At 42.6% G+C, this 26,465-nt stretch overlaps 1 protein-coding gene across 3 annotated transcripts in view; it reads right to left on the bottom strand.

Moving 5' to 3' along the window:
* Window positions 1–26,465, bottom strand: part of LOC121547676 (F-box only protein 11) — a 40,672-nt gene that overhangs the window by 1,273 nt on the left and 12,934 nt on the right. Inside the window, exons 2-20 of one of the 3 annotated variants that reach the window (XR_005996539.2) lie at window positions 12,699–12,829; window positions 11,871–11,952; window positions 11,415–11,559; window positions 10,487–10,616; window positions 7,832–7,915; window positions 7,451–7,583; window positions 7,034–7,140; window positions 6,611–6,722; window positions 6,147–6,253; window positions 5,902–6,039; window positions 4,898–5,115; window positions 4,522–4,702; window positions 2,395–2,517; window positions 2,187–2,272; window positions 1,915–1,991; window positions 1,418–1,672; window positions 835–942; window positions 592–642; window positions 127–225 (exon numbers count right to left, since the gene is read on the bottom strand). Coding sequence is in view for 2 of the 3 variants with exons in the window: in XM_041859056.2 (XP_041714990.1) it covers window positions 127–225; window positions 534–642; window positions 835–942; window positions 1,418–1,672; window positions 1,915–1,991; window positions 2,187–2,272; window positions 2,395–2,517; window positions 4,522–4,702; window positions 4,898–5,115; window positions 5,902–6,039; window positions 6,147–6,253; window positions 6,611–6,722; window positions 7,034–7,140; window positions 7,451–7,583; window positions 7,832–7,915; window positions 10,487–10,616; window positions 11,415–11,559; window positions 11,871–11,952; window positions 12,699–12,829 (2,425 nt within the window). In the remaining variant the exon portion in view is untranslated. Of the gene's footprint in view, window positions 1–126; window positions 226–533; window positions 643–834; window positions 943–1,417; window positions 1,673–1,914; window positions 1,992–2,186; window positions 2,273–2,394; window positions 2,518–4,521; window positions 4,703–4,897; window positions 5,116–5,901; window positions 6,040–6,146; window positions 6,254–6,610; window positions 6,723–7,033; window positions 7,141–7,450; window positions 7,584–7,831; window positions 7,916–10,486; window positions 10,617–11,414; window positions 11,560–11,870; window positions 11,953–12,698; window positions 12,830–26,465 lie in introns of all 3 variants that reach the window. The other 2 variants (XM_041859057.2, XM_041859056.2) reach the window with 2 other exon arrangements.

Below are 26,465 nucleotides of genomic sequence, written 5' to 3' on the forward strand. Positions count from 1 at the left end.
GAAGAGGTTCTGCAACATAAAACCAGATATCATTTGAATACCTGGAAAGTCATTTAGCATGAAGTATTGCTGTAATATACAGTGCGTGTGTGTATGGGTCTCATTAACAAGAGAATAGTAACATACCTATCATGCCTAATGAACTCGACGTCGTGCCCCTGGTGGCACTTCTTGATGCAGTTCACACAGATGGCGTTGCGGTCTGTTGTGTTACAGGTGTGACACCTGACCAGACGGAGGGACAGAACAAAGAAACAGGTGATGAGCCGAAAGAGTTGGAGGTTACATCGATTAAAGTGGACAGGTGGGGCCTGTTGCAGAAAGCTGGATCAATGAGTTAGCCAGCTAACTGTCCAACATTGCTTGAAATAACGTTTTCTTTGAGAAATATAGAACATAGCATTCTCAATTCAACCAGAAAGTCAAGAGTTATATGTGGCTGTTTATCAAAGTTGAAATGGCTAACTTAATAATCCTGCTTTCTGGAAAACCCCACTGGTTTAAGTTAGATATATATGGTAAGAAATTATTACCTGTAAAAATCGTGCATTGGATAGCTGGTGTAACTTGAAATCTTGTACAGGCACTGACCTCTGCTCACAGCTTTTTCAATGGCATCTTGATTGTTCATTATTTTGTTATCTGGGGGAGACAGGAGGACAGGTGTGGTTGGATCAGACCAGGTACAGATAAGAAAAAGTCATGAAGAGGCAATTTAAGATAATTCCATTTTGAAAAATAGAATAACTGATGTAAGTTGATCCTACAATGCTAGATTCCTGGAATAAAACATCCACAAATCACATCATGGTGACACATTGTCCTTCACTTTACCTTTCATTGTAACGTTGACACCAGATGCGAGAAACAATCCTCCAAAGCGGTTATTGAAGATCTGATTGCCTTCCAGGGTTGCCGTGGCATGATTCGTGATCTCAATACCTAGTGGACAGAGACGGGTCAGGATCAGTGTGGTGATTCAGGCCCATTCCCAAATGGACCCGAAGCCCTATGCACTTTTGGAGATCTAAGAGGATTTGATTGGTATAAGCAACATGGTGAAACTTCCACATAGCCTAGCAAGGTGGAGCTATTCCCATATTGCTTACACTGGTCAAATTATCTTTGATCTCCACAAGCGCATAGGGCTCCATTTTGGATTGGGCCTCACTCTGTCTACAATTAACATTTACAAATGACTGTCTACTATTAATCAAAAGGACTCAAAGCAAAATACTGCTCGGTCGTGTTCATTAGGGCACACAATGGGGAAACTTTTTTTGCAACAGAAAATTTGAATTTCTTATTGGACAAATCCAGGTAGTCCCTCCCTCTCGTTTCATTCTGCTTTCCACCATATGGTGCCTAATGAACACGACCTGGATTGAACCCTGCTTTCTAGCATAGCGTTGCCCACCTGCAGCAAAGCCGTCAAATATCCTGTTCTTCCTCAGGATGGGATGGCTGTTGGTGCTGATGAGGACTCCTGCCTGGGCGTTCCTGAAGATATCGTTCTCCTCCAGTAAACCTCGTCCTCCGTTGAATATACAGATCCCTCCGTCTCTCCCGTCGTGGATCTTATTCCTTCGGAGGGTGGGGTTGCTGTCAGTCTTTATCCACACCCCTGCCATAGCGTTGTCAAAGATCTCATTGTCCTCGATGAAGCCCAAACCTGAAACAGAGTCAAGATATCAGCCAAGAGGTCTCCCTTTCATTTATCATGGTTAGAGGGTTCATGAGGGAGCATTTGAGTGACACTGGAATTTGATGGGTCCACTTCACTCAGAACCTGTGAGTCCAGGGTGTCTTCACTGTTCCGCACATGAATTTAAAATGTAGAAAGGTACACAAGATCAAGCTGTGCGAGAGGAGAATGGATGGATAAAGAAAGAATTATAGATGATGGTTTCTCACCTGAGTTGTAAACCAGAATGCCTCCATTTTGACCTCCCCAGATCTTGTTCCGTCTGATTTTGGGATTGCTGCCAGTTCTGTTACAGTGGGAAACATTAACCAGCAATCAATCAATGCATATAATAAAGAATATTTAAAAAATCAATAGTGCTATAACAAGAAAGCATAGCACTGTGATATATTACAACATGCACTACATGATCTACACAGGTTGCCATTAGATCCCATTGTATGGTTGGCCATTCATTTTGAGTTCCAGCTCTCTCACTGACCTGATTTGAACTCCGGAGTACATGTGGTTGTAGATATCATTGTCCTCCAACACTCCATGGCCGTTGTCGTAGAAGTAGACGCCAACCTGTATGACAAGGGAAGTGTTTAGTTTGCAGGTTATTGTCAAATTTCATTAAATTCATATGTGAGAGATGAGTGACCCATAGAGCCATCTGAATAGACAGACTGGTCTCTCCATCTCCGTACCTGTTTCCCACTGTGTATCCTGTTCCTCCTGAGGACAGGTGTGCTTCCTGTGGTCACCCACACTCCTGCCAGCGTGTTGCTGTACACCTCATTCTCCTCGATCACCCCCTGTCCCTTTTCATGCTACAGGGGAGAGACACACAGATTAATTACATTACTAATAACCTTATCCAAAGAGAACTGTCCCGTCTTTCAGAGTCCACTGACTACAAGATGGCTCTGTATCAATTTACATTTTAGTCATTTAGCAGTCTCTTTTCCAGAGCAACTTACAGGAGCAATTAGGGTCAAGTACCTTGCTCAAGGGCACATCGGCAGATTTTTCACCTAGTCAGCTTGGGGATTCGAACTAGCGACCTTTCGGTTACTGACCCATCGCTCTTAACCGCTTGGCTACCTGCCTAGCGGTTAAGAGCATTTTATTTTCAGACACTAATGTGGTGGGCTCATAGTAGTTAAAGATGCTAAAGGTTTGCAAATAAACCACAGCTACAGTGAGGGAAAAAAGTATTTGATCCCCTGCTGATTTTGTACGTTTGCCCACTGACAAATACATGATCAGTCTATCATTTTAATGGTAGGTTTATTTGAACAGTGAGAGACAGAATAACAACAATAAAAATCCAGAAAAACGCATGTCAAAAATGTTATAAATTGATTTGCATTATAATGAGGGAAATAAGTATTTCACCCCTCTGCAAAACATGACTTAGTACTTGGTGGCAAAACCCTTGTTGGCAATCACAGAGGTCAGACGTTTCTTGTAGTTGGCCACAAGGTTTGCACACATCTCAGGAGGGATTTTGTCCCACTCCTCTTTGCAGATCTTCTCCAAGTCATTAAGGTTTCGAGGCTGACGTTTGGCAACTCCTTCAGCTCCCTCCACAGATTTTCTATGGGATTAAGGTCTGGAGACTGGCTAGGCCACTCCAGGACCTTAATGTGCTTATTGAGCCACTCCTTTGTTGCCTTGGCTGTGTGTTTTGGGTCATTGTCATGCTGGAATACCCATCCACGACCCATTTTCAATGCCCTGGCTGAGGGAACGAGGTTCTCACCCAAGATTTGACGGTACATGGCGCCGTCCATCGTCCCTTTGATGCGGTGAAGTTGTCCTGTCCCCTTAGCAGAAAAACACCCCCAAAGCATAATGTTTCCATCTCCATGTTTGACGGTGGGGATGGTGTTATTGGGGTCATAGGCAACATTCCTCCTCCTCCAAACACGGCGAGTTGAGTTGATGCCAAAGAGCTCGATTTTGGTCTCATCTGACCACAACACTTTCACCCAGTTCTCCTCTGAATCATTCATCTGTTCATTGGCAAACTTCAGACGGGCCTGTATATGTGCTTTCTTGAACAGGGGGACCTTGCGGGCGCTGCAGGATTTCAGTCCTTCGCGGCGTAGTGTGTTACCAATTGTTTTTCTTGGTGACTATGGTCCCAGCTGCCTTGAGATCATTGACAAGATCATCCTGTGTAATTATGGGCTGATTCCTCACCGTTCTCATGATCATTGCAACTCCACAAGGTGAGATCTTGCATGGAGCCCCAGGCCGAGGGAGATTGACAGTTCTTTTGTGTTTCTTCCATTTGCGAATAATCGCACCAACTGTTGTCACCTTCTCACCAAGCTGCTTGGCGATGGTCTTGTAGCCCATTCCAGCCTTGTGTAGGTCTACAATCTTGTCCCTGACATCCTTGGAGAGCCCAATGGTCTTGGCCATTGTGGAGAGTTTGGAATCTGATTGATTGATTGCTTCTGTGGACAGGTGTCTCAGCTCAGCTCGTTACCTGTATAAAAGACACCTGGGAGCCAGAAATCTTTCTGATTGAGAGGGGGTCAACTACTTATTTCCCTCATTAAAATGCAAATCAATTCATAACATTTTTGACATGCGTTTTTCAGGATTTTTTGTTGTTATTCTGTCTCTCACTGTTCAAATAAACCTACCATTAAAATTATAGACTGATCATTTCTTTGTCAGTGGGCAAACGTACAAAATCAGCAGGGGATCAAATACTTTTTTCCCTCACTGTATAAGTCTCATAAGTATTTGCTACACATTTGACTACATGTTATTTTTAAAATACACATTTAAAATAGGTTCTAAAAAGCCCTACTTACCACATAGATGCCCCCGTGCTGTCCGTCGTGGATCTTGTTGTGTCGTACGATGGGGCAGCTGTTTGTCCTGATCTGGATCCCTGCCAAGGCGTTACCGTAGATATCGTTCCCCTCGATGAGGCCTCGCCCATCACCGAATATGTAAACTCCGCCTTGGTTACCGTTGAAGATGGCATTGCCCCTGTGATTGACCCAACGTGGAAAAATTTCACAATTGAGTATCCATTTACACATCAGAATCAATTCAACTTAATATGGGTTATATAACAGACAAAAAGAGAGTGAGCGAAGTAGGAAAAGGGAAAGAGAGGGGGGAGAAAGAGAGGAGAGAGAGAGGAGAAAGAGAGAAAGTGTTTGACTGTAAAACCCCACTGACCTTATTGTAGGATCACTATTGGAGGTAATCCACACTCCAGCAAAGTTGTTTGCATAGATCTTGTTCTCGATGAACTGTCCTCGGCCCTTCTCGTGCACGTAGATCCCTCCCGTCTGCCCATGGTGGATCTCACAGCGCACTACCGTGGGGTTGGCGTACGCCTTCACCTCGAAGCCAGCTATGCGGTTCCTGTGGATGTTGCAGCTCTCAAAGTAGCCCTGCAGGGGGTGACAGTCACAGTCAGTCAAAATAATCAGAATGCCAAGGCTCTTTCTCAATTAATCTTTTCTCGATTCGTCGCATCCTCTCTCCTCGCCTCCTTTCCCAAAAGTATTGGAGAAGGTGAGACGGGAGGAACCTTGGACCTTCTCTAATACGTTTCAGAAGAGCAAGGTGTTAAACTGTTCTTTCCTCTTGAGAAAATTGCCTCAATCCTTATGTAACCAAGCTACAGTGTGAGTAGGAATACATTTACATGTTTTTAAAAGGGAAAAGCTGTGGATTAAGGCTTATGTAACTAAAATCAGTGGTGGGTCTCTAAAACCTACACATGGATTAAACTGCAAGCCAACACTTCTCTTTAAGAACAAGAAACGGCTGCAGACTGAGTTTGATAAGTCAGCTGAGTGTCTACAGTAGAGACTAAGGTTCTTCCTCAATTATTCTTTCCTTGTTACCTAGCATCCGCTCCTTCTCAAAACACATTGGAGAAGAAGGTCAGAGGGGAGAGACCTTGGACTTTCTCCTGCAATACTGTTGAGAAGGAGGTGAGACGATGCAAGAGATGAATTGAGATAGTGCCTTAAGTCACTACTGTAGACACTGAGCTGGCCTCAGTGGTAGCCAGACCAGAGACCAGACCAATATGGAGTGTCATCTCGGTGGTAGCCAGACCAGACCAATATGGAGTGTCACCTCGGTGGTAGCCAGACCAGACCAATATGGAGTGTCACCTCAGTGGTAGCCAGACCAGACCAATGGAGACCAGACAAATATAATCTCACCATGCCGTGGTCGAAAGTGAAGACGCCCACATCTCTGCCGTGGTGGATGTGGTTCCGTCTGATGATGGGGTTGCCGTGGTTTTTCACCCAGATTCCAGCCAGTGCGTTGTTGGAGATCTCGTTGTCCTCGTAGATTCCCTGGAAACACAGAGAGTGTCAGTTTCACAGCAGAATCTTGGAACTGGGATGATTTGAGTAATCAAGTGCCATAAGGAAAGAGCAGTGCGTGTGTGTTCGTTACCTACCTGTGCATGGTCGGTGATGTAAAGCCCCACGTTCTCACAGTCGCTGATGTTGCAGTGTCTGATACTGGGACAAGCTCCCTGGCCACTCACACAGACCGCTGAGCCCACTGAAACAAACAGGAGTAGAGCCAGCCAGGTGAACATGCTAGAGCCCGGTGTATCAACTACGTTAGACTTCTCAGACAGATACCCACCCAATGTCTCAATTGAATATGTTGAAGACACTGTGTCAAAATAGCTAGCATAGCTCCAGAATTATTTTGAAGAGTAGAACCCTATGAGCTATGATAATTATTATGCATTTGGGAGTCAAAATGCGATCCAAAATGAAAAGGCCCTATAATAACAAAATCAATTAATTCCCAATAATTAGACTGCACTAGGTGGGTCTGAGTTGCTAAGACTATGCTTAATGAATGGCATGTAGGTCTGTGGAGAGATGGAGACATTGTGTTGTAAGGTACCTGTGCAAGTGCTGCGTATGATGCAGTGGTCAATGATGGGGCTGCAGTTGACTGTAATCTCCAGGCAGTGGTGGGCGTTGTGGTGCTGGGCAGACTTATCATCAGGATTAAACTAAAGGACGACAAACATAAGGGAGTTAGACAAGTTTATTACATGACTAAGATATTACTAAGATATGACTAACGTCAGGCTAAAAGTGGATAAAAGCTTCTGCTAAATGGCATATATTATATTACTAAGATATGAGTCATATTCATAACATATGACTAACAACCACAACTGATATAATGTCAAGACTTCCCTTTGTTTTAGACCAGCTGTATTTACAATGAGATGTGGACCACTAATGTACAGAGTTCAGGCATACACAAACAGTCAGCTAGGCTAGAGTCATATTACATAAGTAATGGATAATATCTGACCTTGATGGTCATGTAGCCAACGTATGCGTCCTCCGAGCCCTCCATGAAGACAAACGTGGAGTCTCTGGTGTTCTCAATGATCACTTTGTCTGCTACTTTACCAGGTGCTGTTGAAAAATGAACGTCGTTAGGGTTAAAAGGGCAAGGTTAAAAAGATATCGGGCTAAAAGTGTCCAGCAATGACAATCAATTAACCTAGTTAATAGGTCAAGTGGTATAACTCAGAGTGGGTACTTGGCCTATCCACAGGGGGTACTTGAGGAGACTCATGAGACCATAGGCCTACAGGCAGAGCAAAATTAATTTGGTGGTACCAAAAAAGGTTGGGAACCACTGGTACAGATAGACAACAAACAGACAGTATGGTACAGATAGACAACAAACAGACAGTAAGTCAACTCAATAATGAATACGTACCAGCTCCGATCATTGTGATGGGTGACTCTATGTAGATCCACTCGTCAGTGTAGACCCCAGAGTGGACGAATATGAGGCCGTCAAAGTGGGCCTCCTGTACACCCCCCAGGGCATCTTCTATGGTGTCATAGTACTGAGGAAGAGGCAGCACAGAGAAGTGTGTTAGAGCCAAGTCATGATGACCAATCACTCGATAACAACCTTAAAACAAACAGAACTCTGGGCCAGTTTCCCAGATTAAGAAGCCTAGTCCTAAACTAAAACGCTAGGCCTATATCAATTGAGATTATTCATTCGGTGTGCATTTTAGTCCAGGTCCAGGCTCAATCTGTGTCAAGGAAACTGGCCCTTAAACTCTCTGAAACAACCAAAAACTCTTACAAGCATGTTCTCTCTTCCTTTGTATCTGGCAGGATTACTGTAGAAGTGTTCCGCGAAGCCCGTCTTCACGTGTGCTCCTTTATACTGAAAACAAAAAAAGATAACGAATCTAGCCATTGTTATTATAGCACAGTAACACTTATGGTGGGATTCCTTCTAGAATCACAGCAATCTCAAGTGATATTAGACTCCACTGGGACTACCTGCGCCATAGAATTAGAATGACTGGGACTCTGTTCTAACATGCATACGTCTGAACAAGCTATTGACAGTTTGTTTTAGCAGCAGAGGTAGTATCTACAGTGCATTCAGAAAGTATTCAGATCCCTTGACTTTTTCCACGTTTTGTTATAGCATTATTCTAAAATTGATGAAATTGTTTTTTTGTCCTCATCAATCTACACACAATACCCCATAATGACAAAGCAAAAACAGGTTTACATAAGTATTCAGACCCTTTGCTATGAGACTCTAAATTGAGCTCAGGTGCATCCTGTTTCCATTGATCATCCTTGAGATGTTTCTACAACTTGATTGGAGTACTTTTTATTTATTTATCTAAAAACCTGTTTTCACTTTGTCATTATGGGGTATTGTGTGTAGATTGATGAGGGAAAAAAGCAATTTCATCCATTTTAGAATAAGGCTGTAACAAAATGTGGAAAAAGTCAAGGGGTCTGAATACTTTCTGAATGCACTGTTTATGGTTGAGTAACAGTAACAGTTAGGATAGTGAGGGTTTACAGAGGTCAGAGAGTAACAGCTAAGAGGATAGTGAGGGTTTACAGAGGTCAGAGAGTAACAGCTAAGAGGATAGTGAGGGTTTACAGAGGTCAGAGAGTAACAGCTAAGAGGATAGTGAGGGTTTACAGAGGTCAGAGAGTAACAGCTAAGAGGATAGTGAGGGTTTACAGAGGTCAGAGAGTAACAGCTAAGAGGATAGTGTGGGTTTACAGAGGTCAGAGAGTAACAGCTAAGAGGATAGTGTGGGTTTACAGAGGTCAGAGAGTAACAGCTAAGAGGACAGTGTGGGTTTACAGAGGTCAGAGAGTAACAGCTAAGAGGATAGTGAGGGTTTACAGAGGTCAGAGAGTAACAGCTAAGAGGATAGTGTGGGTTTACAGAGGTCAGAGAGTAACAGCTAAGAGGACAGTGTGGGTTTACAGAGGTCAGAGAGTAACAGCTAAGAGGATAGTGTGGGTTTACAGAGGTCAGAGAGTAACAGCTAAGAGGATAGTGTGGGTTTACAGAGGTCAGAGAGTAACAGCTAAGAGGATAGTGAGGGTTTACAGAGGTCAGAGAGTAACAGCTAAGAGGATAGTGAGGGTTTACAGAGGTCAGAGAGTAACAGCTAAGAGGATAGTGTGGGTTTACAGAGGTCAGAGAGTAACAGCTAAGAGGATAGTGTGGGTTTACAGAGGTCAGAGAGTAACAGCTAAGAGGACAGTGTGGGTTTACAGAGGTCAGAGAGTAACAGCTAAGAGGACAGTGTGGGTTTACAGAGGTCAGAGAGTAACAGCTAAGAGGATAGTGTGGGTTTACAGAGGTCAGAGAGTAACAGCTAAGAGGATAGTGAGGGTTTACAGAGGTCAGAGAGTAACAGCTAAGAGGATAGTGAGGGTTTACAGAGGTCAGAGAGTAACAGCTAAGGGGATAGTGAGGGTTTACAGAGGTCAGAGAGTAACAGCTAAGAGGATAGTGAGGGTTTACAGAGGTCAGAGAGTAACAGCTAAGAGGATAGTGAGGGTTTACAGAGGTCAGAGAGTAACAGCTAAGAGGACAGTGTGGGTTTACAGAGGTCAGAGAGTAACAGCTAAGAGGACAGTGTGGGTTTACAGAGGTCAGAGAGTAACAGCTAAGAGGACAGTGTGGGTTTACAGAGGTCAGAGAGTAACAGCTAAGAGGACAGTGTGGGTTTACAGAGGTCAGAGAGTAACAGCTAAGAGGATAGTGAGGGTTTACAGAGGTCAGAGAGTAACAGCTAAGAGGACAGTGTGGGTTTACAGAGGTCAGAGAGTAACAGCTAAGAGGATAGTGTGGGTTTACAGAGGTCAGAGAGTAACAGCTAAGAGGATAGTGAGGGTTTACAGAGGTCAGAGAGTAACAGCTAAGAGGATAGTGAGGGTTTACAGAGGTCAGAGAGTAACAGCTAAGAGGATAGTGAGGGTTTACAGAGGTCAGAGAGTAACAGCTAAGAGGATAGTGAGGGTTTACAGAGGTCAGAGAGTAACAGCTAAGAGGATAGTGAGGGTTTACAGAGGTCAGAGAGTAACAGCTAAGAGGACAGTGTGGGTTTACAGAGGTCAGAGAGTAACAGCTAAGAGGACAGTGTGGGTTTACAGAGGTCAGAGAGTAACAGCTAAGAGGACAGTGTGGGTTTACAGAGGTCAAAGAGTAACAGCTAAGAGGACAGTGTAGGTTTACAGAGGTCAGAGAGTAACAGCTAAGAGGATAGTGAGGGTTTACAGAGGTCTGAGAGTAACAGCTAAGAGGATAGTGGGGGTTTACAGAGGTCTGAGGTGAGAGGTAATAGTGACGACAGTGAGGGTAGAGGTCAGAGGTAACAGTTTGTAAACCATCACTCTCCTGAGATCAGAGGTGAGAGGTAACAGTGACGACAGTAGAGGGTATAGAGGTCATTGGTCATAGTCCTACCAGCTGCTGAAAGCTCTCTTTCCACGGGTTGGGCTGCTCGTACTCCTCTGGGTTAATCTGGAAGAACTTCCCCGCCTCAGGGTGCATCATGGGACGTGTGTACTCAAACACCTCCATGTACAGCCTCTTCCTGTGAAGCAAAGCAAGGCACACAGACACCATCAGACCGGGTTACTTTACGCGATAACACTCGGTGGGGGGGGCAGGAGGGAAAGACATGGTGCGTGTTCCAGACTGTGCAGAATCACTGATCTACGAATCACCTTGCATCCCAAATTGACAACTCACTATGTGATCAAATCAAATCAAATCAAATTTTATTGGTCACATGCGCCGAATACAACAGGTGCAGACATTACAGTGAAATGCTTACTTACAGCCCTTAACCAACAGTGCATTTATTTTAAACAAAAAAGTAAGAATAAAACAACAACAAAAAAGTGTTGAGAAAAAAAGAGCAGAAGTAAAAATAAAGTGACAGTAGGGAGGCTATATATACAATAGAATAAAGTGACAGTAGGGAGGCTATATATACAGGGGGGTACCGTTGCATAGTCAATGTGCGGGGGCACCGGCTAGTTGAGGTAGTTGAGGTAATATGTACATGTGGGTAGAGTTAAAGTGACTATGCATAAATACTTAACAGAGTAGCAGCAGCGTAAAAAGTATGGGGTGGGGGGGCAGTGCAAATAGTCCGGGAAACTTAAATCCGTTCTACCTAATTCGTCCAATCAAGATTAGATTCTGTGCATCGGCTTGCTCAAACTGCTGATTAGCTGAGTGGTGCGGGAGGGAAAGGGATGCGGGAGGGACTTGAATGGGGATGTCCATCCAGACTGACGGAACAACAGAGACGGAACGACAGACAATGTCTCACCATCCAGACACAAACAGACAGAGACACAGGGACAGCCAAACAGCCACTCACCAGAGGATGGGATCATTGGCCAGTTCGCTGAAGCGTTTGCAGACACATGCTGCGCGACACAGGTCCTGCTCCAAAAGGTAGGAGAAGATCTTCAGAACCACCTCGTCTGGCAGCTTCTCCTGGAGGTAGTGCTCCGCCGGCGCTGCTAGTGGTGAACAATGAGATGGACACTTTATTCATGGAGGAGGTTCACACACATCCAAAATAATAACGAGCTGGACAGAAACAAGGTCCAACAGAGAAAGGGCCATTTCTAACCTCCAATTGTCATAACATGTTAACCAACAACTTCAACAACTCTCCAAAACCTTTGTTGTTGGTTTTATTGTACTGTGTATGTCATTGTTCTCTTTTAAACATTTTTGGAAGATTAGCCAAAGGTGAGAAGTGACAGGACAGTGATTCTAATACATCTAAATTCAACAGAAATAGACTAAGATGAAAGTATTATTTTACCTGGTAAATCTTGAGACTTTCCTGACACTCTGGCACGTTTTGCCCGATGGCCAAAGTCTTCTGTGGCTGAAGTGGAAGCACCCTGCGGATAAAAATAAATAAAGATTGTTATAAGCCTTGATAGTTTTGACACGTTTTGATAGAACAGACAGTGGTCATCTGCTTAAAACGACCGTATCAATATTTCAGCATTGTATTTAATCAATCAAATTCAAATAAATCACCACTGCTAGTGAAATACTAATCAATTATGCAAAGAGGAAAGAGTAATTATCAAATGTATCCCGTGGGTGAAAGGGCGCCACATTCTAAAGAAGACACCATTGTGGGTGGAATGCATTTCCCACTGATATTGCTCACTAGTCTAGGTCATAATATAGCTGTGTGCAATTGTTCTTTATAACCAGTGGCACTCAACAGCCTGAGTTAAGCGAGCTGATTCATTATGGCTGATCCATCTTCTGCAAGCAAACAGATTAAAATGTCATGAGTAGAGCATTATTCTACATGTTAGAGGCATCACGTTTGTTCTACATAACATATGTCTATCTGAACATTCCACAACGCTATGTCTTGTAGAACGTGCCTCAGAAGCCTATCATACCCATTTTACCCAGTACCCTGCTGTGGACTCAGAACTGACCCACAACCTCCCGTGACTCAGGCATGTAGCCATTGTTAAATAATATATGCAGTCTTCCCACATACATCACACATAGGCTGTGCCCCAAAGGGCACCCTATTCCCAATATGGTGCACTACTATTGACCAGGATGTAGTGCACTATATAGGGAGCCACTTGGGATGCATCCCATTCTAATGACTCACCTCCATGTTAGTCTTTGCTGGACAAGCTGCTGTTCTCTTGGGTAATAGAGACTTTCTTCTAAGTTGGTACGGACTATTCTGAGCTCCTGGACCGGATTCTTCTGCAACCATATCTGCAGGGACGTCCTCATCTGGAGAGGAAGTGATAGATTAATTTGTATTTTTAACGTAATGACTAAAGGATTTCACCCCAAATATGGTATAAATGTGTAAACTGTATTAGAATCATAAGAAAATAAAACCACTAACAGGGAATATGGGTAGAAACTGTTGGAGGCCAACATACCATAGTAAGAGGGGACTTAGAAACTGCTGAAAGCTATACTGTGGAAAGTCACAGGCTGCCTAAAGGTGGGCGGAGCAAAGTTCCTTTGTGTGAAGGCATATAAAAAGCCTGTGTGTTTTGAGCACCAGAGCTCTCATGAATAAAAATGCTGATCCCTTGCAGACTGGAGAATTGTTTAATTCATTATTAACTAGTCTTACACCCTCTGGGGATTATTCAAAGTTTGAGCATTAGAGATAGAAATTCTCGTGACAATTGGTCCTTCGAGACCGTACATAGTTCATTTCGGAGCAGAGGTAATATAGTAAGGGAATTCTAGTAACGACTCACTTATTCAACAAGAATAGGGGGGGAGTAAAATAATTATTTTTGTGTTGCTAAATGAGTTGATAGTTTAAAAACGACTGAGAAAAGAGTTGTAATGTGGACTATCGAATTGAATATGGATATTAATTCAATATATGATGGTAAAATACAGCAAGTGTTTGGTGTTACTTCTAGCCTACTTAGAAAGGATATTTACCTAGATCTGATGTATTCTAATAATGGAGGATTGGTGATAAACTGAACCAAACATGACGTTACTACAACAATTTAGGATGGTTAATGTTGTTACGTTAGTTTTTAAACCCTATGATAGAGGTACAATTGAAGTCGGAAGTTTACATACACCATAGCCAAATACATTTAAACTCAGTTTTTCACAATTCCTGACATGTAATCCTATAAAAAATGCCCTGTTTTAGGTCAGTTAGGATAACCACTTTATTTTAAGAATGTGAAATGTCAGAATAATAGTAGAGAGAATGATTTATTTCAGCTTTTATTTCGTTCATCACATTCCCAGTGGGTCAGAAGTTTACATACACTCAATTAGTATTTGGTAGCATTGCCTTTAAATTGTTTAACTTGGGTCAAATGTTTCGGGTAGCCTTCCACAAGCTTCCCACAATAAGTTGGGTGAATTTTGGCCCATTCCTCCTGACAGAGCTGGTGTAACTGAGTCAGGTTTGTAGGCCTCCTTGCTCGCACATGCTTTTTCAGTTCTGCCCACAAATGTTCTATAGGATTGAGGTCAGGGCTTTGTGATGGCCACTCCAATTCCTTGACTTTGTTGTCCTTAAGCCATTTTGCCACAACTTTGAAAATATGCTTGGGGTCATTGTCCATTTGCGACCAAGCTTTAACTTCCTGACTGATGTCTTGAGATGTTGCTTCAATATATCCACATAATTTTCCTTCCTCATGATGCCATCTATTTTGTGAAGTGCACCAGTCCCTCCTGCAGCAAAGCACCCCCACAGCATGATGCTGCCACCCCCGTGCTTCACGGTTGGGATGGTGTTCTTCGGCTTACAAGCACCCCCTTTTTCCTCCAAAGATAATGATGGTCATTATGGCCAAACAGTTCTATTTTTGTTTCATCAGCCCAGAGGACATTTCTCCAAAAAGTACGATCTTTGTCCCCATGTGCAGTTGCAAACCGTAGTCTGGCTTTTTTAATGGCGGTTTTGAAGCAGTGGCTTCTTCCTTGCTGAGCGGCCTTTCAGGTTATGTTGATATTGGACTCGTTTTACTGTGGACATAGAAACTTTTGTACCCGTTTCCTCCAGCATCTTCACAAGGTCCTTTGCTGTTGTTCTGGGATTGATTTGCACTTTTCGCACCAAAGTACGTTCATCTCTAGGAGACAGAACGCGTCTCCTTCCTGAGCGGTATGACGGCTACGTGGTCCCATGGTGTTTATACTTGCGTACTATTGTTTGTACAGATGAACGTGGTACCTTCAGGCGTTTGGAAACTTGTGGAGGTCTACACATTTTTTTCTGAGGTCTTGGCTGATTTCTTTTGATTTTCCCATGATGTCAAGCAAAGAGGCACTGAGTTTGAAGGTAGGCCTTGAAATACATCCACAGGTAGACCTCCAATTGACTCAAATTATGTCAATTAGCCTATCAGAAGCTTCTAAAGCCATGACATCATTTTCTGGAATTTTCCAAGCTGTTTAAAGACGCAGTCAACTTAATGTATGTTAACTTCTGACCCACTGGAATTGTGATACAGTGAATTATAAGTGAAATATTCTGTCTGTAAACAATTCTTGGAGACATTAAATTGTGTCATGCACAAAGTAGATGTCCTAACCGACTTGCCAAAACTATAGTTTGTTAACAAGAAATTTGTGGAGTGGTTGAAAAATCAGTTTTAATGACTCCAACCTAAGTGTATGTAAACTTCCAACTTCAACTGTAAATGCAGAACACTGTTTGAGAGTGAGTTTTATTTTGTCTACTAGTAAAAAAATGGAAGAATGTCCATGTTTTTTGTCTGCGGGTGTTAACCATTGGGGCTTGCTGAAACGTGAGAGCGCTGTAAGGGATATTATGGGTTACGTTAGGTGTACGAGGATCAATGGTTGCTGTGGAAAAGGAAGTCATAGGGGGTTGGATGTTTGGTATGAAAGGGCTAGCTCGTTAGTGTTGCGAACTAGTGACGTTTAGAGTGGTGACGTAACTTGCTATGCAACATGGAAGTAGTTGTTTACCTTGCTTTGCAAGGATCGCAGATTTTGTGGAGCAACGGGTAACGGTGTTTCGATGGTGAATGTTGTCAATGTGTGTAGAGGGTTCCTGGATCAAACCCAGGTAGGGACAGAAAGCAAAACTTTTACATTGATGCTATTGACCTAGATCACTAGGTGAACTATAACATTATACGGGAGAGATTTTTTTACCAACACATAGCGGATGGTAGAACATAGTAATTAAGGTTGCATCGATGTGAATAGATGTTTTGTTCATTTTGACTGTAATTTAAAAATAATTTGTCATCCGTTAAAGTACCGTTATATGGAAAGTTAGCGATAGAGAATAATAGATATTGTAGAGGGTTTTTCTGTGTTACAAAGTAAGTAAGTTAAGTGGGGAATGAGACATGTTGAATTGATGTTGAATTGGATTGTTTAATAAGACTGGTATTAAAATAATGATTTATATTTAGGGGAATGAAAATATATTATTAGGTAGTAGTGCTTTGTGGAGACAATTTACTAATGACATGATTACGTAAGAGGGTGAAAAGAAGTAGTGATAAGTGGGCTATATTGACATATGTAGGAAGCATTGGGATGATATGAAGAACATGTCTAGATAGTTGAATATGGAACTTTATTTGATAATTGGTAATTATTATTATTACATTATATCGTTTGTTTAAACAACAGTGAGTTATGCAGACAGTTCATTCATTCTAAAAACGCTAATCTGTTTATGATATGTTGAACGATGGGAGATAGTCGTTACTATTAGGCTGATGAAGAAGTAAAGATGTTTTGTATGTTATGAAGTTATTAAACAATATATTTATATTTTAAAACATCACTGAAAAACAGGTTGTGATGATTAAATTACTAGAAAGGGGTTATAGGTTTATAGTAGAAGGTGTAGTGAACTTAATGAAACATGGTATTATCTAGTGTCTTCTGAGTGGGAGTTTTTTTTTCCAGGATTGATGGAAGTCTCCTATAGTATTATGTTAAGGAGAGAGTAGGAGACAAGGTCTCAAACAAATGTTTTTAATAGATGCATGGGATAAAATAGCAAGGCTTACTTATGCGGAGTAAGGGATTATGTTGGCGAATGAATGAAATATGACATTTAAAGGGGGATTCCTAGTACGCTCTGCCTCAGGCCATCAATTTATAGAGCGGTTATCAACTCCTGTGACTTCACAACATGAAAATTCAGGAGGAGAGGTATGCATACCTGTACTGATATCAAGCCTGTGTCCAGTTAATCTACTAGGAACAGAGGCTATGACTCAGTTGAACGTAGCTGTAACACCGACTGAGAGGGGTATATGAAGGCATATGTAGTAAGGGATAACATGGTAGTGAGCGGGGAGGGAGAGTCATGCTATTGGTATAGCCAGGATTTGCTGAGAGGGGGACTTACAGACATACCTAAATCACTGGTAGACCTTGCAAATGATTTAGTGACTGGACCAACCAAGATCACGGTAGATGACTTACACTGTACATTGTGGTATAATGATCACCCAGGCCCTGACCCAGTTTATGAGGAATAATTGTTCAAAACCACAGAAAGAACAATTGGGTTAAAATGGGTTCACTATGATAACACACGTGCAGCTGTAGAGGTGGGGTTGGGACCACAGAGCCAGAGATTGTACAGAGAAAGGTGGAGCCACCATGTTTCCCTAGTGAAAGAACCTTCAGAGGAATGGTTATCACTAGGAAAATGGGTAACGCAGGGTAAGAACATCACTGACTGGCAGAGGCACCAAATGGGGCTCAGTATAGCCACTCCACTGGGAGATACAGAAGAAAGTTGAATTGTAGAGCAAAAACCCAACCCGGGGTCCACCTAGAGACAAGTTTTGAATTAAACTTAAGGGTTGCGTTATCTAAGTAAATTACTGAATTCATGAGGTGACGGTGTATCATATTGTGTACGCCTTCTGTTGTGTTTGAGAAGTCAAAGCTCTATGAATGAGTTCTGTACAGCTGCCACTGCTATCTTTTGATTTCCTTGTGTTTTTTCTCCTCTTCATTCTCAGCCCTTCTGCTCCTCCCCATCTTCTATGAGCAGAGCAGGCAGGCCCGTTGCCCTAGCAACTCCAGACTCCACACAGACACAGTGTGTAGCCTACACATGCTGCTCCAGAGCCAGTACCGTTCTTCCTTCAGACAAACCCTGTTCATTTGCACAATGTCTCTTGTTCACATTCACTTGTAAATGTCCAAACTCACTTCGGTAGCTCCTACCTACCTACATATACATATATATATATATATATATATAAATAAAACTTTATGAGCTGGATTGCCTGTCATAGCAATTCGCTTGCGCTCGTTAGCATATTTAGCTAGCAGCCTCCATGGAAATTCGCTATTACTTGTGCTAATTTTGTTAGCATTCTGGTAACAAACGGCCAATGTTTTTTTGCGAGGTTTTTTTGCGCCCCCTTGTGTACTAAGCCGGTAATACCTTACATCCCAGGATGAGAGGAGGATGGTATGACTATACCGCCCAACCCTACTGTGGACCCCTAAATGGAGCAGAGTACTTTGACTTCCCTGCACCTGATGGCACTTGAGTTCCCATTCATAACATTCACAACCGCTCTGGCTCTTCCTCAGTTACCGTACACTCAAATGTCTAGACTGAAGCAATCCTCCCACACTGCTTAGCCATGGCCAGTCACTGTCCAAGGTGAAATATAAGAATGAAAGTAGGCTAAACAAAACAGTTCAGTAGGATAAACAAACGGGATAAATTATTTCCAAACACAAACCCGAAATTAATGTGCATTTGAATAGACATCAGCAACATTGTTCCACATTGTTCCATTGATCAATGTTACACTAACAAAAGCGAGAGCACAGCCTTAACTATAAAGACTGATTCGCAGGGAATAGATCAGCTATTTGTTTAGGCTGTGTTTCAGCACAGCATCGAATATGTTTCCTGTGACAATCACCACAACAAGCGGTTTATCATAAAGTTGAAATAGCCACAACCTCCCCAAATTCCCCTGATAGCCAGGTGCAAGAGGAGAGGAAAGGACCAACAAGGTGGCTGTCAAGTCAGTCAATGGTAGGCTAAAACAAACGTCATTTTCACTAGGCTGTAATAACCTCATAATATTGCCGGCCAACAGTGATTAATACGCCTACATTAAAACTAGGAAGGGCTTGGGATTTTCTCTGAAAGTATGAATCCCTAGGTGGGACATGTCATGCCAACTGAACATAACCCTGTCGATTGAGCTCCTCATATCAACAGCTGTGCTGAACGAAGCAGGTGACAGAACCCAGGGGAACCGGCTAGCATGAATAGTGACGCAGTGACACATGGATGGTGGTGTGAGCTGATCACAGATCATAGAATTACCGGAAGGGACAAACCCCTCTCACCAATTCTAAGTCTCCTCTCTAATCTATTTTACATTTGTTATAGCATTGGCTATCCTCTCCTTCTAGCTGTAGTCATTTCCCACAAACTTTACCACTGTGGCCTTCAATCTCTGTCTCAGGTTCCTTGACAGCATGACATAAGATAAATATTACAATGCAGTGCACTAACAAATTGCATTCATAAACTAGTTAGGAAAATGTGACGCCGGACATTTCACTGGCAACATTTTAAATTTACCGGACAATTGAGAAATCTGCCGGACCCATATGCATTGGGTGCGTAACCTGATTAGGGTGTCCACCCACGGTGCTCAGAATGACAGAAATCTCATTTAGATTATGGTATTTCATATTAACAGAACATGCAAGTCGAGGATGCAATGATATGAAGTTATTCTTACCGAATTCTGATGTGCATTTTGAAGATGTTAAGACTGTCCACATGTATTTTTCCTCAGCCAACAAGACGAGTAACGAACAGCAAAATCACTAGCCCTACGTCAATCTACTATCCCCAATAGTAGAAAAGTTTACCTATTATATTGGTCAGCTTGTCGAGAAATAGCCTATTCCAAACAGACTCTGGGACAGATGTGGGAAGGCCGAGCCCAAATTCATACAACCAACAGGCCTAGACTACATTTTAAAAAACAAACATTAAAAAGCAATGAGTCTGATGCAACCGATCAGAATGTTTAGCTTAAAATGTTGATAAACTATTATTTCTTCACATTATAAGTGCACAAGGCAGTAGGCTAAGCGCAAATGTTAGTTCCATAATGCAATTCGCGGGAAAACACAAAGGGCACCGCACATGCGAGCGGTTTCATGTGACAGAGATAAAATATCCGTTCGAAATTTAGATCTAATAGGCTACTTTGAAGCAAGGTAAGACATGCCTCATAATGTTTTAAAACATTCAGGTTCAAACAATGAAGTATGTTTTGAAAATGCATAGCCTACTGCCTCCAGCTCATTGCAAAGTGATGAAGCCCGTCTTCCGTTGCCGTTTGAGATGCTGCAGTAGCAGCTCTCGCTCTGTCTGACAGATTTTCTGCTCCAATGCTCTGTATCTGCATGCTGTACGGGTTGGATAAATGAGAAACATAACAAAAATACTGTACGCAGGCGCCAATTTCATTCCACTAAATTATGTAAATTAACCTATAGACCGATAAGCACGACCAGTCAAATGTATTTCCATCGACTGGTATTTCCATCAATGAATAGGCTAAAAAGCATTATTTCGCAATGGGATTTTTTCTTCTCCTCCTTGACAATATGGCCGGAAACAGTTTTATTTATCAGCTTTTCAAAAAAGAAAATATAGCCCTAAAGCCGGCTATTACCGGCTAACAAAAACCCTGCTAGAGAGAGAATAAATACAAGGATCTGGGCCAGCTAAGCTAGCTGCTGGATGAGAACTCCTCCTGGCAGAAAGAAAAGGAGCAGTGAATTAAGTAACCCCACAACAGCTGGCTCACATCTGGACACAGCCCCTTAGCAAACAAGGAGAAGGAGGCTTAAACACATTTAGATGGGTTACAAAGATCTCCCTAGAGGGTAGCAACAACAACAGAACCAGCCTCGATCCTATCATATCTCTGTACCAGCAGCAGCTTTATGACTATTTAACTCTTCTGATGAGAGGTCAGATTCTAGGCCTAATGATTAGGAGCAACAAAAAGTTAAGAGCCGTTTGGAAAAGTAGGCTAATTGCAACACAAACAATCAAGAACATCGATCCCAGACCAGTCCTGCCCACTACTAAACTTGTAATCCTCGACCTCCACTAGGTCTAAAAGACCATGACTTCAAAAGAAAACCACATCGTAGTTTCAGAAGCAGCAGGTCGGAACGTTCCACTAGAAAAGCCAAATGTCTTCTGCCTGGAAGACATTTAACAAATTATTTACATCAACATGACATTAATAGTAGCCTAAACGTACGGTTGTACAAACAGGATATGTCAAATCAGCTGGCTTGGTGAACTAGGCTACCCCTCAGGTCATCAGGGTCAGAAGAACATCTATGTATGTGTACAGTCATGGTCAAAAGTTGAGAATGACAAGTATTGGTCTTCACAAAGTTCGCTGCTTCAGTGTTATGAGATATTTTTGTCAGATGTTACTACGGTATACTGAAGTATAATTACAAGCATTCCATAAGTGTCAAAGGCTTTTATTGACAATTACATTAAGTTTATGCAAAGAGTCAATATTTGCAGTGTTGACCCTTCTTTTTCAATACCTCTGCAATCCGCCCTGGCACGCTGTCAATTAACTTCTGGGCCACTTCCTGACTGATGGCAGCACGTTCTTGCATAATCAATGCTTGGAGTTTGTCAGAATTTGTGGGTTTTTGTTTGTCCACCCGCCTCTTGAGGATTGACCACAAGTTCTCAATGGGATTAAGGTCTGGGGAGTTTCCTGGCCATGGACCCAAAATGTCGATGTTTTGTTCCTCAAGCCACTTAGTTATCACTTTTGCCTTATGGCAAGGTGCTCCATCATGCTGGAAAAGGCATTGTTCATCACCAAACTGTTCTTGGATGGTTGGGAGAAGTTGCTCTCGGAGGATGTGTTGGTACCATTCTTTATTCATGGCTGTGTTCTTAGGCAAAATTGTGAGTGAGTCCACTCCCTTGGCTGAGAAGCAACCCCACACATGAATGGTCTCAGGATTCTTTACTGTTGGCATGACACAGGACTGATGGTAGCGCTCACCTTGTCTTCTCCGGACATGGTGTTTTCCGGATGCCCCAAACAATCGGAAAGGGGATTCATCAGAGAAAATGACTTTACCCCAGTCCTCAGCAGTCCAATCCCTGTACCTTTTGCAGAATATCAGTCTGTCCCTGATGTTTTTCCTGTAGAGAAGCGGCTTCTTTGCTGCCTTTCTTTACACCAGGCCATCCTCCAAAAGTCTTCGCCTCACTGTGCGTGCAGATGCACTCACACCTGCCTGCTGCCCTGCAAGCTCTGCACTGGTGGTGCCCCGATCCCACAGCTGAATCAACTTTAGGAGACGGTCCTGGCGCTTGCTAGACTTTCGTGGGTGCCCTGACGCCTTCTTCACAACAATTTAACCTCTCTCCTTGAAGTTCTTGATGATCCGAAAAATGGTTGATTTAGGTGCAATCTTACTAGCAGCAATATCCTTGCCTGTGAAGCCCTTTTTGTGCAAAGCAATGATGACGGCACATGTTTCCTTGCAGGTAACCATGGTTAACACAGGAAGAACAATGATTTCAAGCACCACCCTCCTTTTAAAGCTTCCAGTCTGTTATTCTAACTCAATCAGCATGACAGAGTGATCTCCAGCCTTGTCCTCGTCAACACTCTCACCTGTGTTAACGAGAGAATCACTGACATGATGGCAGCTGGTCCTTTTGTGGCAGGGCTGAAATTCACTTTTTGGGGGGGGGGGGATTAAACTCATTTTCACGGCAAAGAGGGACTTTGCATCAAATTGCCATCATCAAAACTGAGGCAGCAGACTTTGTGAAAATGAGTATTTGTGTGATTCTCAAAACTTTTGACCACGACTGTACATTGTGTAATTGGGTCACACAGACAGACCCCCTGAAACCTTCAGATTGTATCAAGCCTAACCATAGACACATATAGACTAAATCAAATGATAGGCCTATAAAGAGCCATATAGACAGATACATGTGGCTCTGGGCATATACACTGCTCAAAAAAATAAAGGGAACACTAAAATAACACATCCTAGATCTGAATGAATGAAATAATCTTTACATAGTTGAATGTGCTGACAACAAAATCACACAAAAATGATCAATGGAAATCAAATGTATCAACCCATGGAGGTCTGGATTTGGAGTCACCCTCAAAATTAAAGTGGAAAACCACACTACAGGCTGATCCAACTTTGATGTAATGTCCTTAAAACAAGTCAAAATGAGGCTCAGTAGTGTGTGTGGCCTCCATGTGCCTGTATGACCTCCCTACAACACCTGGGCATGCTCCTGATGAGGTGGCGGATGGTCTCCTGAGGGATCTCCTCCCAGACCTGGACTAAAGCATCCGCCAACTCCTGGACAGTCTGTGGTGCAACGTGGCGTTGGTGGATGGAGCGAGACAGGATGTCCCAGATGTGCTCAATTGGATTCAGGTCTGGGGAACGGGCGGGCCAGTCCATATCATCAATGCCTTCCTCTTGCAGGAACTGCTGACACACTCCAGCCACATGAGGTCTAGCATTGTCTTGCATTAGGAGGAACCCAGGGCCAACCGCACCAGCATATGGTCTCACAAGGGGTCTGAGGATTTCATCTCGGTACCTAATGGCAGTCAGGCTACCTCTGGCGAGCACATGGAGGGCTGTGCGGCCCCCCAAAGAAATGCCACCCCACACCATGACTGACCCACCGCCAAACCGGTCATGCTGGAGGATGTTGCAGGCAGCAGAACGTTCTCCACGGCGTCTCCAGACTCTGTCACATGTGCTCAATGTGAACCTGCTTTCATCTGTGAAGAGCACAGGGCGCCAGTGGCGAATTTGCCAATCTTGGTGTTCTCTGGCAAATGCCAAACGTCCTGCACGGTGTTGGGCTGTAAGCACAACCCCCACCTGTGGACCTTGGGCCCTCATACCACCCTCATGGAGTCTGTTTCTGACCGTTTGAGCAGACACATGCACATTTGTGGCCTGCTGGAGGTCATTTTGCAGGGCTCTGGCAGTGCTCCTCCTGCTCCTCCTTGCACAAAGGCGGAGGTAGCGGTCCTACGGCCTCCTCCACGTCTCCTGATGTACTGGCCTGTCTCCTGGTAGCGCCTCCATGCTCTGGACACTACGCTGACAGACACAGCAAACCTTCTTGCCACAGCTCGCATTGATGTGCCATCCTGGATGAGCTGCACTACCTGAGCCACTTGTGTGGGTTGTAGACTCCGTCTCATGCTACCACTAGAGTGAAAGCCCCGCCAGCATTCAAAAGTGACCAAAACATCAGCCAGGAAGCATAGGAACTGAGAAGTGGTCTGTGGTCACCACCTGCAGAACCACTTCTTTATAATTTCCACCTGTTGTCTATTCCATTTGCACAACAGCATGTGAAATTTATTGTCAATCAGTGTTGCTTCCTAAGTGGACAGTTTGATTTCACAGAAGTGTGATTGACTTGGAGTTACATTGTGTTGTTTAAGTGTTCCCTTTATTTTTTTGAGCAGTGTATATACGCTGAACAAAAATATAAACGCAACATGCAACAATTTCAATGATTTTACTGAGTTACAGTTCATATAAGGAAAATCAGTCTATTTAAATCAAGGCCTACTCGCTGGAGAGCCCGGCCCAGCCAATCAGAATGAGTTTTACCCCACAAAAGGGCTTTATTACAGACAGAAATACTCCTCAATTCCATCAGCTGTCTGGGTGGCTTGTCTCAGACGATCCCGCAGGTGAAGAAGCCGGATGTGAAGGTCCGGGGATGGCGTGGTTACACGGGGTCTGCGGTTGTGAGGTCGGTTGGACGTACTGCCAAATTCTCTAAAACAAAGTTGGAGGCGGCTTATGGTATAGAAATGAACATTCATTTCTCTGGCAACAGCTCTGCCAATTGCACGCTCCCTCAAAACTTGGAGACATCGGTGACATTGTGTTGTGTGACATAACTGCACATTTTAGAGTAGCCTTTTATTGTCCCCAGCACAAGGTGCCCCTGTGTAATGATCATGCTGTTTAATCACCTTCTTGATATGCCACACCTGTCAGGTGGATTGATTATCTTGGCAAAAGAGAAATGCTCACCAACAGGTATGTAAACAAATTTGTGCACAAAATCGGAGCAAAATAAGCTTTTTGTGCATATGGATAATTTCTGTGATCTTTTATTTCAGCTCATGAAACATGGGACCAACACTTTACATGTTGCCACCAGTCAAAAGTTTGGACACACCTACTCATTCAAATGTTTTTCTTTATTTGTACTATTGTAGAATAATAGTGAAGACATCAAAACTATGAAATAACACATATGGAATCATGTAGTAACCAAAAAAGTGTTAAACAAATCAAAATATGTGTTATACTTTAGATTCTTGAAAGTAGCCACCATTTGCCTTGATGACAGTTTTGCACACTCTTGGCATTCTCTCAAACAGCTTAACCTCTTCATCACTAGGCACCTGGCTAAAGTGCCTGCCTCGAAAATGCATGCCCAAATTGAATAGAGTATATCTCCAAAACGACAAGGGCTATCAACATAATCTTGGTAGCAAAAGAAAGGTAACACGTGGGAGATGTATCTTGAAGTGAAATAATTAATGTGGGTATTACTGTGTCAGAGTACATGAAGCTAGAACACAGCATAAATTGGGAGGTTTTGATTCCGCCTGAAAGTAACTTCAGGTTTTATAGGGAATAATTTATTGGACTTATGCAGCTGCAGCCCCTAAACACTATGGGACCATAGCCCAATATCTGATGAGTACTTATGTGAAGTTTGATGCCAATAAAGTAAAGTAAACCAAAGTTGTAGGGGTTTTAGTTGAAGTATGTTATTTTTTTTTTATTTTTTTGGGGGGGGGTGGATCAGCTTAATATTGCAGATAGATTGTATCTTCTATCAATGTAATTGTCTGCATCACTTCCAATCCCCCATGTTTTTTATATATATACTCCCCTTTATTACTTTTCAACCCCGCCATCCTTTCCCTACTTGGAGTAAATTAGTGAACAACAATGCCCAGGCCTCTACTTCCGGTCTATACTTACTATCTACACCTTATGGACACAGTTAATTTTACAATAATTCTATTATATATATATATTTATTTATTTTTTTGGCTCCTGAACGTTTTCTACTCTCAACCTCTCCGATCATTTTCATGATGTCCATCCGGTTTGCTTCTATATGCCATATCTTTCTAACTGTGCTCTTTCCCAAAAGCTCCCAACATACAACCTATATACTTATTATGGACACAGTATGCTTACATTATTAGCTATCTTTGTTATTATTTGTTGTTATTTGTTATTAGTCCCATCCTTCAACTCTATTCAATACCTCCCATCTATCTCTTAACACCGTCCATATAGGATTTCTATTTGCCATATATATTTCAACCGTACTGTTATGTTATACAAAAGTTCTGAACCTTTCTATTCTCATTGCTTCTACAGATTGTGAATAAAAAATAAACATTTTTGCTAAAAGTATTATATTATTAATCGATTGACTATGACTTTTCAGATCACCCAGTAATGCTATCTGCAAGGTTAGCTCCAGGTAAATATTGCAATCCTTTAGCCATTCCTGGACCTGTGTCCAAAAACAAGCTACAAATGGAAAGAACCAAAACAAATGATCTAATGATTCTGTCTCTTCACAGCAAAATCTGCAGAGCTGGGAAGATTGTATCCCCCATATAAATAACATTCTATTGGTAGCAAGAATTTTATATAATAATTTAAATTGAAAGATTCTAATTTTTGAATCCGGTGTCGTTTTGCGTGTCAGTTCATAAACACTATGCCATGGGATCGGTACGTCAAAGATCTCTTCCTAACTATT

Source organism: Coregonus clupeaformis, chromosome 31, assembly GCF_020615455.1.
Source record: "Coregonus clupeaformis isolate EN_2021a chromosome 31, ASM2061545v1, whole genome shotgun sequence".
In the NCBI taxonomy this organism is placed as follows: domain Eukaryota; kingdom Metazoa; phylum Chordata; class Actinopteri; order Salmoniformes; family Salmonidae; genus Coregonus; species Coregonus clupeaformis.